This window comes from Oryctolagus cuniculus, chromosome 11, assembly GCF_051225735.1.
Source record: "Oryctolagus cuniculus isolate XC-2025 breed Fujian yellow rabbit chromosome 11, ASM5122573v1, whole genome shotgun sequence".
Lineage (NCBI taxonomy): Eukaryota > Metazoa > Chordata > Mammalia > Lagomorpha > Leporidae > Oryctolagus > Oryctolagus cuniculus.
This window is the reverse complement of record NC_142877.1, coordinates 56,054,645-56,070,388: the sequence shown is the minus strand read 5'-3', so window position 1 is coordinate 56,070,388 and position 15,744 is coordinate 56,054,645. Positions and strand designations below refer to the sequence as shown.

Sequence of the window (15,744 nt, the reverse complement as noted above, 5' to 3'; positions counted from 1 at the left end):
GGAGCTGGGATGCAAATTCCCAGACCTTGTAGGCAGTGGAACCCCAGCCTCGGATCTTGCACTTGGGAGGGGGGAGGGGGAGGGGGGAAAGGCCACCCCGCCCATCTGTGGGGGAGGCAGGCGCGAAGCACTGTGTGTCAAATCAATCTCACCATTAAAATGAACTTTAAAGATCAGATTTATTTGGAGAAAACAAAAACCCCACAACCCAAAGGATGGGATTTTACATCTCAAGACATCTCCCAGGTATTAAGTCTACAGATTACAAATCATTTTCATAGAAGATATTTTTGTACAAATTTTACATGTATTCAGGGGCGGGACATAAATCAATCCCTGTTCCGATCTTAACAGGAGGGCAAGGCAGGGGCGTGGGAAAGAACAGCTTTTTTGGATCCGACTATCTGGAAGGAGCAGACACGAAGGGGGCGACTGTCTTTCCATTACCTACGAGCAGTGGGTCCAAGACCCTTTCAGCTTTGGGCATCTCATGAAAAGCCCACTTCCCAGCTACTAGCCTGCCCACGCCAATTATTTGAAGGTAATTCACTTCGCTTGGTCATCTTTAGTCCACTGAGCAAATGACCCATCGCGCCCCCTGCTGCAGCGCGCTTCAACCAGCAGCCCTGCCCAGCCGGCTCGCACCAGGACTGATGGGGGAAGGGCTTGCCAATGACACACCAAGACACCAGTTCTCTGTGGGTACCATCTACTGAGCGGACCCTACACAAAGGCGCACATACAAGCAGACAAGCTACTTTGTTGCCAGAGAAACCAAGACCTTGCTAAAGAGTTCTCTCCATTATTCATTCTTTTAAGGGAAGCTTAAAAAGAAACAAACAAAAAAACCCAAAGCAAAACTCCCCACACGTTAATCTCGGCCACATTATAAACCCAAGCGCGTGGGACTCAGCAGAGAAGGAAACTGGTTACAGAAACCAAAAACCCCAATCAAGGCTGCAAGAAAGGCTCCTCATTTCCCGGTCCCTACCCATCCGTCCTTCCTGCTCTGCAGCCAGCACCGCCAGTCCCGGGACACTGATCTGCCGGGCTCGGAGCAGCAGGAGCAGGCGTGGCCGAGGGAGGAGTGAGTCCCGAGCTTCGGGCCTCAGAGACTGGGCGGGGGGGGGGGCAAAGCAGTGATTCTCGTTCCCCAGCCCCAGAGGCCGGGTGCGCAGGTGCCTGACTGCGACAGAGACTGCTTTTTCGGGAGGTCTAAGTAGCGCAAAGAACCTAAGACCAGACTCTGAATTTAAAGCTTTTGGGTTAACAGAACGTGGCTGTATCTCAGCGTTCAGAGAGCACAGTGTTTGGAAAGAGTAGCCCGGGACTTCCCGCCACCCCCAGCGCTTCCTGCGCCAGGAAGTCGCCACTCTCACTGGAGGCCACACCAGGCCCCTCAGCACCTCCCAAAACTCTGCCTCAAACCACGATTCTCCTACTGATTTGGTCCCCAAGCAGTCCTGCTCTCTAGTGGCCTGTAGACTCTCAGCTACCCCCCTGGGGGGTAAAAATAAAGATAATCCTCCTAGGCTGGCCCCAGGAACTCAGAATTCAAGAGGAGGAGGGGCGGGCAGCCTCCTGGAGACTAAATCTACCTTTGCCAGGTGAACAATCTACTCCGGTAATGTCTGTGTATTCATATATGCCACAACAGGAAAGGAAAGGCAGAAATCTCACGCGCTTCCCTGACCCTCCCCTAGCGCCCAGTCGCTGCCATTGCCATTTTTGCTAAGTGGAGGCCCCCGGGCACCAGTCACGCAGGCAACCGCATAGCCTCATAAAAACCCAGCCCAACTTCTGTTCAAGCGTGCTCGCGCTCCGGCCACAGTGGCGCTCCTCCGGCCACGTCAACACGTTAAAGGCTGCAGCAGCATGCAAAAGAATTTCATCTCGTTAAAAAAAAAGTTAAGAAAGGTCTCCAGGAGATGGTGAGTTTTATTGTGTCTTGCTGGATAGAGGTTTGATTTGCTCTTGAGTGTCCCGGGGTGGAGGTGAGGAGCGCGCGGGGCATGAGGGGGCTACTCAGCGTCGTCCTCCCCCTCGTTCTCATCTTCACCGTCCACGGAGAGAGCAGCGTACTTGCTTGCAGAACTGAACTTCTGTAACGGACGAGTGACAAGGCAATGAAGGCGCTGCACGTGCAGAACAAAAACCCACGGCACGGGACACTGCCACTTTCCCGGGCGGGGCGGCCATCCGGACCGCATCTGCGTGCTCACTGGAGCACGCGGGTGGAGAGATGGCAACAGGGCAGGAGCTCTTTTATCTCCACCGGCGCCGCAGTGCCTCGTTTCCGGCACCTGCAGCCCACACGTACGGGAGTTCAAGGGCAAAAGCAGCTAAGAGCGGCTGAAGGCCACGTCTGACACTTACGGAGGCTGGACTTTCTTCACGTTTCTTTGGCTCAGGTGCAGATCTGGCATCTTGTTCCTTTTTGCCATCTTTCCTGTGGAGATGGAGGGGTAGAAGCACGTGTCCAGGAGCTGACCCCTACTTTACACCTTCCCTCACCCCCGTGCTCACACACAGGGTGGGGCACCCACAGGCGCTGCCAGTTAGCAGTCCTTGCAACTTGTCTGACATGTCTGCTGAGTGACTTCAGCGCGCCACAGTGACAGCTCTGGCAGTTTTCAGAACACCAAAACTCCTCTCTCTAACTTTCACCACGTTTGGGGCCGGCACTGTGACATAATGGGTTAAGCCGCCACCTGCAGTGCCAGAATTCCCGTATGTGTGGTTCGAGTTTGGGCTGCACCACTTCTGATCCAGCTCCCTGCTAATGCACCTGGGAAATCAGTGCAGGATGGCCCAAATGCTAGGGCCCCTGCACCCATGTGGGAGACCCGGAAGAAGCTCCTGGCTCCTGGTTTTAGACTGGCTCAGCTCCAGCCATTGCAGCCAAATGGGGAGAGAACCAGTAGATGGAAAATCTAACTCTGCCTTTCAAATAAACAAATCTTAAAATAAAAAAACCTTTTATCTTTTTTTCCTCTACCAAGTATTTATCTACATTTTATTGGAAATGAAGAGAGAGACGGAGACTGATAAACAGATTTATCTTCCATCTGCTGGTTTGCTTCCTAAACGCCTGAAACAGCTGAGGCGAGGCCAGGCCAGGCCAAAGCCCCGAGGCCAGCACTCAACCCGGACCCCCAACGTGGGTGGCACAAATCCAAGCATTTGAGCCATTACTGCCGCCTCCCAGGGTGCACATTAGCAGGATGCTGGACCAGAAGCAGAGCCTGGACTTGAACCCAGGCCCTCTGACATGGTCTGATGCGACATCTGAACCAGCGTCCAGCATCCGCCCCGACAAGCAGAGCCTCGCTCACAGGACGCGCGCTCTAGCCGGGGAGAGAGCAGGCTTACCTGTCCGACTCCTTCCAGTGCTCTCTGCTCCCGCCCTCTCCTGGACCGCGGCCTCTGGGTCCACTCATCCCATCTACTTTGCTCTCATCTGCTTGGGCAGGAACACAAAACCAGTCAGAGCAGCCCAAGAGCCACCCCTCCCAGGAAAGCTGTGCTCTACACCCCAGGGCGTCGTCCTGCGCCCTGCACATCACTCACCCCCCAGCCAAGGTCCGCTAGACGGCTCCCCACTGTCAACACAAGCTGGACTTAGGGCTCTGACGCCCCGTGGTGACCTTGACTCTGCTAGCGGTGACGTTTCTAATCTGGACTGAACACACGCATTTCCTTCCGATGACTCCCCCTCCTTTCCAGTGCTCTACCGGGAAACGGCAGGGCTTCGCGAGCTCTACAGAGGGGCCGCTCCTGCCCTCTAGAGGCGAGCCAGAGTAGGGATCAAAGGAGCTTTCACCCTGGCAGCGGGAGTCTGAGGCCCAGCTTTCCTGACGCCCCGCCCCGTAGATCCACCTCTGCCGAGGACGGGCTCACCTTTCCTTCCTGGTCCCTCCTCGGCTGGCTGGGCGGGGGCTGCTTTCCCGCCACCACTGGAAGGGAAACACGCAGCTGTGTAAGTTATTTCAGAGTGGGAACGCCTCAGACATTCAGAACCATTTCTAAAATGTAGTAAGCGCTACCAGAAACAGGCTACATTAACATACGGGTGTTAGAATTCAGGAAAGACAGAGACGGAAGCAATCATTTGAACGTAAGTGCTGTGTGCTTTAGAATCATGGCAGCCGTGCCAGGGCAGTGCGAGGCTTGGAGGTTCGAGCCTCAGAAGCGAGGTGGCTCCAGGTACATGCTGCCATGCGGCAGAGCTGGGCAGAGCCTGGTTTACAGTGCCCGCCACGCCCATCGTAGCTAACGTCAAGTCATCCAAGGGATGCCAACCAGCTACCCAAAAGCAGAAAACCGAGCACTGGCTCTCCGAGCCAGCTCCAGCACACAACTAACTGTAACGGAGAGAGTGAGGCCGGCGCGTCGCGACACCGGCCGCACCCCGCAGGCATTTTCCATCACGAGATCCCATATTCAGACTCTGCGGCTTGCGAGCTGACTCACCTGGTCGGGGACTGCTGCTCTGTGTCTGAGCTCTGGGACCGAGCAGGAGGGTTAGAACTTCGCTTCACCCAAGCATTCTCCTTTGGTGGAGGGGCTGGCATTACCTTTAGAGGCTGATCGGGTTTGGGAGGCTTAGAAGTTGGAGAGTGACAGTCCTCCTCCTTACTGAGGGTCTCGTTGTCTAGAGACTTCTCACTCTCTCTCCTCCGCGCATCTGTGGGGGCAGAGTGGAGGTCAGCGTGGAGGCTGTGGGGGTGGCACAACCTGCACAAGCCCCTGTCCCCCATGTCAGCGGCATGGAAAACGCTCCACAGCTGAGTTTAGCAGCTCCCGTCGTCATGAAAGACACCAACCGGGTGCCCGGTGGATGGATCCCTGCAGCAGTGTCAAACAGCGTCTTCACCAAAGCGCCTACCGGTGTGCAGAGAACACGGGAAAACACCCGGGGGCAGCGCGCAGCCATGTGCCAGGGCGTTGGCGGCTCCCAACTCCAGTTCTCACTGCTCGGCCCACTCGGGCTCAGCACTCTCACACACACACTAGGACGTGGCCACGCGCACACACTCATGAAAACCGATGTGCACTTATTTTTTTAAAAGGGCACCAAAAGTTTCCTTAAAGCCCAGAACCTGTTTGTCATGATCTTTCCACGTTTGTAAGCGCCAGCTCTACAGACGTAGTTACAGGATCAGCTCAACACTCTCGAACACTTTCCCTTTGCTACAAAGTCCCTAGGTACCACATGCAGTTCTGTGTTTTGTTTTTTTTTTTTGACAGGCAGAGTTAGACAGAGAGAGAGAGAGACAGAGAGAAAAGTCTTCCTCCCGTTGGTTCACCCTCCAATGGCCGCTAAAGCTGGCGCGCTGCGGCCGGCACACCACGCTGATCCGAAGCCAGGAGCCAGGTGCTTCTCCTGGTCTCTCATGCGGGTGCAGGGCCCAAGCACTTGGTCCATCCCCCACTGCACTCCCGGGCCACAGCAGAGAGCTGGCCTGGAAGAGGGGCAACCGGGACAGAATCTGGCGCCCCGACTGGGACTAGAACCTGGGGTGCCGGCACCGCAGGCGGGGGATTAGCCTAGTGAGCCGCAGCGCCGGCTCCACATGCAGTACCTGCAAACTCCAGCAAACTACAATACCTGGAGGAATCTCCAAATTGCTTCAGCCTTGAGCTGTGTTTTGAAACGCTTAAGTACCAAACAGTTCAGAGACAGGAAAGGAGGGTTAAAGACTGGATCTTGGTAAGGGAAGGGGGAGCAGCACTGAACCAGCCAGGTCTCCAACACTACAGGTACACGTGACCCACCAGACACCAGTGAGGAAGGAAGACACACACACCATGACCAAAGGCTGGTCCAGGGGCAGCTCACCCAGCACTCCAGGCCCAGGGACTGCTCAGGGTCACAAAACTGCTGACACAAAGACCGACGATGACGGGACAAGGTAAACGGTCAAGTAGGCTCCAAACCCATCGTTTACCTCTATCCTGGTGCCCATTCCTCAGATTTCCCAGCAGGAGATGCTAAACTCCCATCAGTCCATGCTAACCCAAACAGAGTGCCCGCCGATCTAGCACTGCCAGACCGCTGTGTGACTTGGGGACAGGCAGTGGCAGTGACGATACCCACCCTGGTCTGACTTACTTCTGCCAGAAGCGGCTGCAGTCCCAGTCTGCGATGACTCACTTCCTGTCCTTGACCGCTCGCGTTCCTGAGTTTCTTCACTTCGCCAGCTTGGGTGTCTGCACAGAAGTGACGGCACAAAACACATCATTATGTCCTGTCAAACAAGGTCACCCTGGACCCGTGCTGAGCCTCGAGAACCATCACCCATCATCATCAGACGATACTTGCTCTATCCATGGGTGCGTGTGTGTGCATGCAGGCACGGGTTCTGTTCCCTCACATGATTTGAGAGTCACAGATACTCAGACACAGCTTGGGCTCTAAATCCCGCAAGAATCAGTTATTTTTATTTATTTATTTATTTTGACAGGCAGAGTTAGACAGTGAGAGAGAGACAGAGAGAAAGGACTTCCTTCCGTTGGTTCACCCCCCAAATGGCTGTTATGGCTGGCGTGCAGCGCTGATCCGAAGCCAGGAGCCAGGTGCTTCTCCTGGTCTCCCATGGGGTGCAGGGCCCAAGCACTTGGGCCATCCTCCACTGCACTCCCAAGCCACAGCAGAGAGCTGGACTGGAAGAGGAACGACTGGGACAGAATCCAGTGCCCCAACCGGGACTAGAACCCGGTGTGCCGGCGCCGCAGGCGGAGGGTTAGCCTATTGAGCCACGGCGCCGGCCAAGAATCAGTTATTAAAGAGCATCCTCCTCCAGGGCTGGCGCTTGGTGGAGTGCTTCCGACGCAGCCTGGGAGGCCTGCGTTCTGTACTGGAAGCCTGTGCTGGAGTCCTGGCTCCGCTTGATTCCAGCTTCCTCCTACGTCTACCCGGGGGGGGGGGGGGGGGGGGGCGGGGCGGGGGAAGACGTGGTGGCTCAAGTGGCTGGGTCTCTGCATTAATGCAGGAGGCTTGATCAATGTCCCCGCTCCCAGCTTTGATCAACTGATGGGAGATCTCTCTGCCTTTCAAATACATTTAAGAAAATATTCTCTCACACAATCTATGCTGCACTTCTCTACTGTTAATCCTGTAAGCCATTTGTAACTAGCCTGGTTCTTCAGAACCATCAACTTACTTCTTAAAACTTATTTATTTACTTTGAAAGGCAGAGGACAGAGACAGAGAAGCAATGATGTTCCATCTGCCAGTCCACTTCCTGGATGCTGTGACGGCTGGGGCGCAACAGGTGCCAAACCACGAGCTAGGAATCCAGTCTGGGTCTCCCACGTGGGTGGCAGGAGCCTAATCCTTGAGCCACTTAACTCAGGCACTTTCACGTGGCGTGGCACCCCAAATGGCACCTTCATCACTATGCCAGATGTCCAGCCCCAGAACATTAGAATTTTTTTTTTTTTTGGCCAGGCAGAGTGGACAGTGAGAGAAACAGAGAGAAAGGTCTTCCTTTTGCCGTTGGTTCACCCTCCAATGGCTGCCGCAGCCGGCGCACCACGCTGATCCGATGGCAGGATCCAGGTACTTCTCCTGGTCTCCCATGGGGTGCAGGGCCCAAGCACCTGGGCCATCCTCCACTGCACTCCCTGGCCACAGAAGAGAGCTGGCCTGGAAGAGGGGCAACCAGGACAGAATCCGGCGCCCCGACTGGGACTAGAACCCGGTGTGCCGGCGCCGCAAGGCGGAGGATTAGCCTAGTGAGCCGCGGCGCCGGCCACATTAGAATTTTTTAAAGAGTCTTTATGCTAGTAAATACGTGACTTTTTAATACTAAGTAAATAAAAATAAATGATGATTTATTTGAAAGGCAGAAGAGAGGGAGAGAGAAAAAGATCTTTCATTTGCTGGTTCACTCCCCAAATAGCAGCAACAGCCAGGTATGGGCCAGGCTGAATGCAAGGGCAGGAACTTCACCGGTGGTGGCAGGGGCCCAGGTCCTTGGCCCCCCCACCCCCACTGCTTTCTGAGACCCATCAACAGGGAGCTGGACTGGAAGCGGAGTGGCCGTGTTTGAACGGGCACTGCTGATCTGGGATGCGGGCACTGCCAACGGCAACGGCCAGCCACACAGTGCCCGCTCCAACACTCTCCGTAGGGGCCCCCGCAGCACACACACAGTAATGCTGCGGAAGTATAAGTCGCGAGAAGCAGCGCGCCCATGACTTGCACACTCCTGTCTGGGGTAGTTATCTAGCCCAGCAGGAGGCCTTCTGAAAGCTGTGAGGGATAAGGGAACCGCTCCACTGCTCAACTGCCCCTCCCTTCAGACTGCCCCAGCCCCAGCCCCAGCCGCAGCCCCAGCCCCACGACACCCCCCAGTGCCGCGGGGGGAAGCCTGGACTGAAGACTCGCCTCTCCCGGGGCCGCCGCTCCAGCTTGGGCTCGTCCAGCTGGCGCTGCAGTTTCTCCTGCTCCTTCTGCAGCCGCTCCTCGACTTCTCTCTCTCTAGCAGCTGTGTCGACAGGCTTTGCCCCTCCAAAGATAGAAGCTGCCCGACTGGACTGCGAGGTGCCAGCAGAGGAGTCGTCTTCCTTAGGTGTACTCCGAGGCTTCAGGTTCAGTTTGGGTCTCTGGGGAGGACCTGTGTTAAATGAAACTCTAGGTAACGGTTCTCCTCATCAGCAGGGTCCCAGATGCAGCTCCATGACATGCTACACGGGATCCAGGTGAGAGGCCCAGCCAATCAGCAAGCAGGGGAGGCACCAGGTAGCGTAGGACAGGCAGCTGGCCCAGACTGCCACTGGAGACACCTGCATCCCCCAGCCATCCTACTTCCTGCGAATGTGCGCTCTGGGAGGCACAGGTGATGGCCCAAGGACTTGGTCCCTGCACCCATGTGGGAGACCTGGATGGAGCTCCTGGCTCTTGGCTTTGGCCTGCCCCAGCCTGACTACTGCGGGCATTTGGGGATAGAAGCACTTTTGTTCTCTCTCCCTTTCAAATAAAAATGTAAATAAATTAATCTTAAAAATACCTGGTTGGAAGGTGGGTACCTTCAGTACACTAACAACCTGCAAGGAAAGACTAGTTCCTACACTCCTGTCTGTGTGTAATGCTCATATAAATCTGACAGGTGATTAACAGGTCAAAGCCTCCAACACTAAACACATGAACGTAAACCTAAGGGAGCCTAATACTTCTTCCTTGATCTGACATGTCAGAAAACTCTGAAGATACAGCCAGGTGTTCCAAGGAAACTGTACTTGAAAGCCATTGTAAAAAAACAAAGCCTTGTTTCTCCTAAGTATCTCAGACGTACAGAACACAGAGGGAGCAGAGCAGGCCGACATGCTCCGTAAAATGACTCTGGAAAGAGCCAGGCTCTCCTGACAGGGCGCTGAGTGTGCTCACGACATCCATGTGACCTGCAGCACACTGCTTAGCAAGACACGTGCTTCATGTACAGACTCTAAACTGACAACTTATACAGCTTCTGAGACACACGGCTAATATGCTTAACTTTGTGAAGCGACACTATCTTCACTTAAAAAAAAAAAAAGTTTGAATTTACTTGAAAGGCAGAATGAGAGAGATCAAGTTTCTACCTGCTGGTTCATGCCTCAAAATGCCTGCAACAGCCAGGGGCAAGGAACTCACCCAGGTCTCCCACGTGGGTGTCAGAGGCCAAGCACTCAAGTCACCATCTGCTGCCCTCCAGGACACATGGAACTAGGAAGCTGCATCGATGCCAAGGCAAGACCTGATCCCAGAACTCTGCAACTGGATGCAGGCAGCAAGTGGCAGCTTGACTCACTGCCCAACACCTGCCTGCACCTATTTCTACTTTTAAAAATAAAGCTGGGGCTCACCAGGAGTCGTTGCCTTGAGGTTCATAGCTGATCTTCGCTAGACCAAAGAATAAAGTCTGTATTACTGCAGCTCCACTGCTTCCTTCCGGACAGAACACCACATCCCCTTCTTCAGTCAATACCCTTTCACCCAACAAATAATTTAAGCACCCACATGTCAGATACTGTGCAAAGGCCAGATACATGATGCCAGGCTTCCCCCCGCTGACAGGGAGTTCAATTAGTCAGAGGGCCCAAGTGACAAGAACATGGGATGCCGGGACTGCGGGGGAGCCCATGAAGGCGCTGAGTGCTAACACCAGGGTATCCGAGGAAAGAGCAGGAGACAACGCTGAAGGAGCCAACTGCAGACCAACAGTGAAAGCTGGGCCGCGCACACGAGCAAGACTGACAGGAGGGCTAATGGAATTCCATCTTGTCCAGAAAGACATCTGTGACCGCTGTGAAGACTGGCGCAGGGCAGGGAAAGCCCGTGGAGAAAACTGCGAGTCATGTGGGTGCAGCAATGGGGCCTAATCAGAGGGGCGGCACGGGCCGGGGCAAAGACAGACACTGCTTGGGTTGCCTGTATCCCATATCGGAAGGCCTGGGTTTCTTCCCAGCTCTGCTTCCTGCTACTGGGAATCCTGGAGGCAGCAGAGACGGTTCTAGTAGTTAGATCCCGCCCCAGCACCAGCCCCAGCCCTGATGTCGTAGGAATCTGATGAGTTCACCAGTGGACGGAAGAACAATCCAGATGGCATCACACCAGACAGTGGCAGTGACTTGAGATGAGGGGACAGATCTTGGAGCAGGACCAACAGCAGGACAAAGCTGGGTGTAAGGCTACTGGGGAGCAAGGATCTGATGAAGAGAAGGTCAGGAGTCACATGTCTCCTCCTGCTGAAGCAGCTCACACAGATTCACACAACGGAACAATCCATGCATGGGCATGCAGTGTGGTGTCAGTGCAGAGTACATGTTCACTAAGTGTCAGCTAGTATTTGTATTTTTAGGCCTCCAGCTTGAAGAAATACATTAACAGCTGTGTTTTTAAGAATTAATTTAGGGGCCGGCATAATGGTGTAGTAGGTTAAGCCTCCGCCTGCGGCCCCAACATCCCATCTGGGCACCAGTTGGGAATTCCAGCTGCTCCACTTCCGATCCACCTCCTGCTGATGGCCCAAGAGCCTGGGCTCCTGCACCCTTGTGAAGACCCGGAAGAAGCTCCTGGCTCCAGATTGGCCCAGCTTCAGCCGTTTCGGCCATTTGGGGAGTGAACCGGGAGATGGAAGACCTCTGTCTCTCCCTCTCTGTAACTCTGCCTCTGAAATAAATTAACAAATCTAAAAAAAAAATGTTTTAAGAATGAATTTAAAACAAAAAAAACAAACGGGAGCTCTTGTGGTTTGTGTTTTGTCAGATGGGGAATTAGACGACTCCATGCAGTGGATTTCCACCTGGCTCTGACGAACTCTGTCCTCGCCTGTACTTCCTGCCTGGCCGTCCAGGTCTACTTTCCCTCTTCCAGAAAAGTCCCAGGAGAGGACGGATGGAGAGCCCTCGGCACGAAAGCTGAGACGGGATGGTGAACACGGAAGGCAGAAAAATGTGGGGCCAAATACCCTAACTTTTTTGACGCCATGACCTCAGTTAGGATGACACGATGGTCATTCATTCACAACCTGCGACAAGTCAGACTGGCAACACAACACATCTTGTAGGCTGTATTTTAGAACAGACGCACCAAAGTCTCCCCTGTACTGTGGTGTAATGGCAGTGGAAATCAGTAATGCTTGTTTTTTTTTTTTTTTTTTTTTTTTTTAATTTTTTGACAGGCAGAGTAGAGTGGGCAGTGAGAGAGAGAGACAGAGAGAAAGGTCTTCCGTTGCCGTTGGTTCACCCTCCAATGGCTGCCATGGCCGGCGCGCTGCGGCCGGCACACCGCGCTGATCCGATGGCAGGAGCCAGGTGCTTCTCCTGGTCTCCCATGGGGTGCAGGGCCCAAGCACTTGGGCCATCCTCCACTGCACTCCCTGGCCACAGCAGAGAGCTGGCCTGGAAGAGGGGCAACTGGGAAAGAATCTGGCGCCCCGACCGGGACTAGAACCTGGTGTGCCGGCGCCGCTAGACGGAGGATTAGCCTAGTGAGCTGCGGCGCCGGCCAGTAATGCTTGCTTTTTAACCTCTCAGTGTCCATCGCTGGTCACAAGATTATGGTAATCTGAATGTGAATTCTTTTTTGAAAAAATGGGGCGCTAAGCCACCAATGCGAAGGGTCATTCTAAGTGGGATCATAACGACCCTTTGAGTGGAGGCCTCCATGCTGCGGCAGGTGAGTGGGACAGAACTGGATGTGGTTCATCTCCATGAGGCTGTCCATACCCCTGCTGCCCACTTCACAGCGTGGACCCTCGACCCGTGCCCACTCCAGGAGCCAGAAGCAGGCTGCAAAGCTCCCAGTGTGTCCCCAGCGTCTGCTCCATCAGGAAAGCAAGAGAACATGTTTACCTCTGTCCTCCCGCCTGTAGTCGTCCCGGGAGTAATCGTCTCTGGAGCCCCACGGCCGGTCGTCCCGTCTGTCATAGCGGTCTTCGTAGCGGTCCCCGCCTCCCCTGTAGTCGTCATCCCTGCGGTACCCACTACCAAACGCTCTTCTGCCACTGCCTAGCCTGGAGTCATAGCCTGCAAACACACCCCAAGTGGCAACCGTCACACTGGAAGGTAAAAGGGCAACACAGTAATGCTTCAAAGACAGCAATGTGCTTTTTACTCACCCCGATCGTAGTCTCGGCTGCCCCGGTCGTCATAGCGATCCCGACCCCCGTACCGATCCATGTCCCGGCGTGGGCCGTCCCGGTACCCATCCCGGTACCCATCCCGATACCGGTCTGAATCGTAACGATCCCGATACTCTAGAGGAGAGAGACAGGTAACATTGTCCCCTTTTCTCTGACCCCATTAAGAGAAACAAACATGCTCGTGTCTTAGTTTCCACAAAGACAAATCACAGTATTTCCCCAAGGGGAAGAATCTGTGCAGTATGGAATTTTTCTCAGTATTGGACTTCTTCAAAAAATGTCTTGAGTGAAACCAACTTTGCTGGCCAATGACTGGGGATGAGGGATACGAGCGGAAAGAACGTCTACATCCCATAATGGACTTCAGGGGGACAAGAGGCTGTAGGTCAGAAGCAGCCAGCACAGAACCAATCAGGTTACAGCTGGCGCCTCGTCTGCTGGAAGCCAGAAGACCAGTCACCACACTGTGACAGGGACAGAGAAACAGCCAGCCAGCACGTGCCTCCAGACTCCGGAACTGAGCATTTCAGCTCTGACTACCCAAATGGCAGAGATGAAACAAGCATCTAATGTTGCCAATGTTTAAGGGCTTCAGTCAACTCTTGTACTGCTGATCATAATTTAAAATAATACAAACGCTCTCAAAGCCATTTCAGAACTATGCACTACAAGGTTTAGCATCATGCAAACCCTTGGATGGGCACCTCGAATTTTAGGCCTTTATTCTGAGGAAATGATGACACTGGTTCGAGGACACTCACGGTGATGTCGTCTCTAATAGTAACACTGTGGAGCACGCAAGCTAACAAAGCTGACTTAGAAACACGTGTTCTTAGCATGCGCAAGACATATGTGCAAAAAGCATGCTGTAAACTGTGTTTCTCTCCCTCACCGCCCCCCATCACAGGTCCCTAAACTCAGGGGCAAGCTGGAGACTGCCCCCTAGGAAATGGGCAGCTGCTACTCAGCTCCAGCTCACTGCTGCCACACCGTCCGGTTCTCTGAGAAGCACCCGAACTTTTAATTCCGCAGCCTTTTTCTCTCTACAACATAGACCCCGGCACTGTGCACAGCAGAGTCTATAACGGAACACGAACAACCAGCGAGACTCAGTCACGTGTTTCCTATACAGTGTTTCTAGCCTTGTACTTGCTTTCATGCAGAGAATATGGAAACTAAGCAGTGCGCCCTCCCTGAAAAAGCAGATCCGCACGGGCACGCACTTGCTGGGACTTCACAGCAACACCCGGAGGACAGCCCACCCCCAGCCTCCATGCTGTCCCCTCTCTGGGCCTGAACTTGGGACCGGAGTCTCCGCCTGCCGCACGCAGCCTGGCATCTCCAGTTCAGCTCAACCACGAGCTGACTCTGGGCCGCTGTGGATAACGACAACACTCACTCGCTCATTCTTGTTAGCCATGCTGCTTGCTCTAAATTCGAGGTGGCGGGTGAGAAAATAGTCATGTCCCTCGACTCAACAGGACCCCTGGGCTGCCTTTTCTTCCTGGTAACAATAGAATCTCGGCATCAATGCTGCAGGGCAGTGGCTCTGCCAGTCAAAGACTGGGTCGCAAGGTCAGACAGAACCCTGTGAGGCCGCTCTTCCTCCTGCCCTCTGCCCCAGCTCCTCAAGCTTCACTTTCTTAGGTGAAGGGGGGCGCCTACCGCAGAGGGGCTTCATTCATTTTTACTGTTCCCCAACTGCATCTGTACAGCGCTCAAGGGGTCTCCCAAAACCAGAGCGCCTGTGAATTTAAGCTGTCCTTTTTTTCTTACAATTTTTCAAATATACTGACATGTAAATTAGCAATTATAGCAAACCCATCGCTTATGTTTAGTTTATGTCAGTATTTTGCTCTATGTCAGTACTGAGAAGTATGAACGTTACTGATATTTAGAACAGAACCTCCAGCTACAGCCCGGAGGGTTGCACTGCCACACGTATCTTGATGGATGTTATGACCCGCATATCATCCAACATTTTGGTACAATTTTCAAATATCCACATTTATTTACTTGTGGTACCTGCCTCAACTAACAGGTTTTGAATTTTATCGTTGCTGTTGCATGTATGTTATGCTAAGAAGTATTCCATTATATTGGCAAACGACTACTTAAACATTTCTTTGATGAAAACTATCAGGTTTTTCCATTTTTAAAATGATTAGCGTTAAGCTTTTCACGTATTTTTAAGGAAGTTGCATAATTTTCCCCATGGAGGCCTTAGGAACTTTCGCTGGACTTAAGTGTGATGCACCCTCTGTAACGCATCCCCACCCCACCCTCACTGCCCTCTCCTTTTCCTTCTTTTCTCACCTACACGTATCCTGCTTCTTCTCTTCTCGTCTTCCAGCCCCGGCCCCGCCCAGTGCAGTGTCTGGCCCATGGTTGGATAACTTTGTTATTTAAAATAAATTATGTTTTGATTATTCATATATAACAATGTAACTGATGTCTGCATAATGCTCTGCATGCAGCAATCCTGCTAAGCTTACTTAATTTAAGTAGTTTACTTGGTACAACCTTGTGGGTTTCTTTATAAACAACTGTCTACAACACTGGACAACTGCCTGTCCCTTTAAATCTTTGCTAATAAGTTAAAAAACAGGGAAGAACCAGCGAGTTTATCAAACTCCTGCTCTGCACCCATGAACTCCTATGGATGCTGTGTGACCTGCTAACGTGACCATCCAACTACCACATTTATGCCGGGACTGCACAGGCCGGCCCCGGAACACACAGGAAACTCACCCCAGAGAAGCAAACTTACTGTCTCCGAAGCTGTCGTCCCCTCTCCGAGGAGGGTAGTCATCAAAGCTGTCCGTGGCGGGACGGGCCCTCCAGTCCGTGTCTGTTTTGTCAGAGTCCCGATTTCTGTCTCGGCCAAAGGAACGATCGTCCCTGTCTAGAGACAGATTCAAACAAAGAGCAAGTCAGCGTGTGACAGCCACCAAATGTGGCCCACACACACACAGAGCCCCTATACCACACGGCATTTCCCTCCTCATTCCCCAAGAGGCCCCAACAGCCAGGGCTGGGGCAGGCTGCAGGCAGGAGCTGGGAGCTCAGTTCCGGTCTTCCAGAGCCAGGAATCGAACTCCGATCTCCAATA

At 53.4% G+C, this 15,744-nt stretch overlaps 1 protein-coding gene across 6 annotated transcripts in view; it reads right to left on the bottom strand.

Annotated features, from left to right (window-relative positions):
- Positions 1-160: 160 nt before the first annotated feature.
- The window catches only part of EIF4B (eukaryotic translation initiation factor 4B), a 28,056-nt gene continuing 12,472 nt past the window's right edge, over positions 161-15,744 (bottom strand). Inside the window, exons 6-15 of one of the 6 annotated variants that reach the window (XR_016216756.1) lie at positions 15,403-15,537; positions 12,609-12,746; positions 12,343-12,516; positions 8,396-8,624; positions 5,952-6,213; positions 4,474-4,687; positions 3,901-3,956; positions 3,373-3,460; positions 2,377-2,449; positions 161-2,102 (exon numbers count right to left, since the gene is read on the bottom strand). Coding sequence is in view for 5 of the 6 variants with exons in the window: in XM_089308406.1 (XP_089164532.1) it covers positions 2,022-2,102; positions 2,377-2,449; positions 3,373-3,463; positions 3,901-3,956; positions 4,474-4,687; positions 6,101-6,213; positions 8,396-8,624; positions 12,343-12,516; positions 12,609-12,746; positions 15,403-15,537 (1,304 nt within the window). In the remaining variant the exon portion in view is untranslated. Of the gene's footprint in view, positions 2,103-2,376; positions 2,450-3,372; positions 3,464-3,900; positions 3,957-4,473; positions 4,688-5,951; positions 6,214-8,395; positions 8,625-12,342; positions 12,517-12,608; positions 12,747-15,402; positions 15,538-15,744 lie in introns of all 6 variants that reach the window. The other 5 variants (XM_089308406.1, XM_008256499.5, XM_089308407.1 and 2 more) reach the window with 5 other exon arrangements.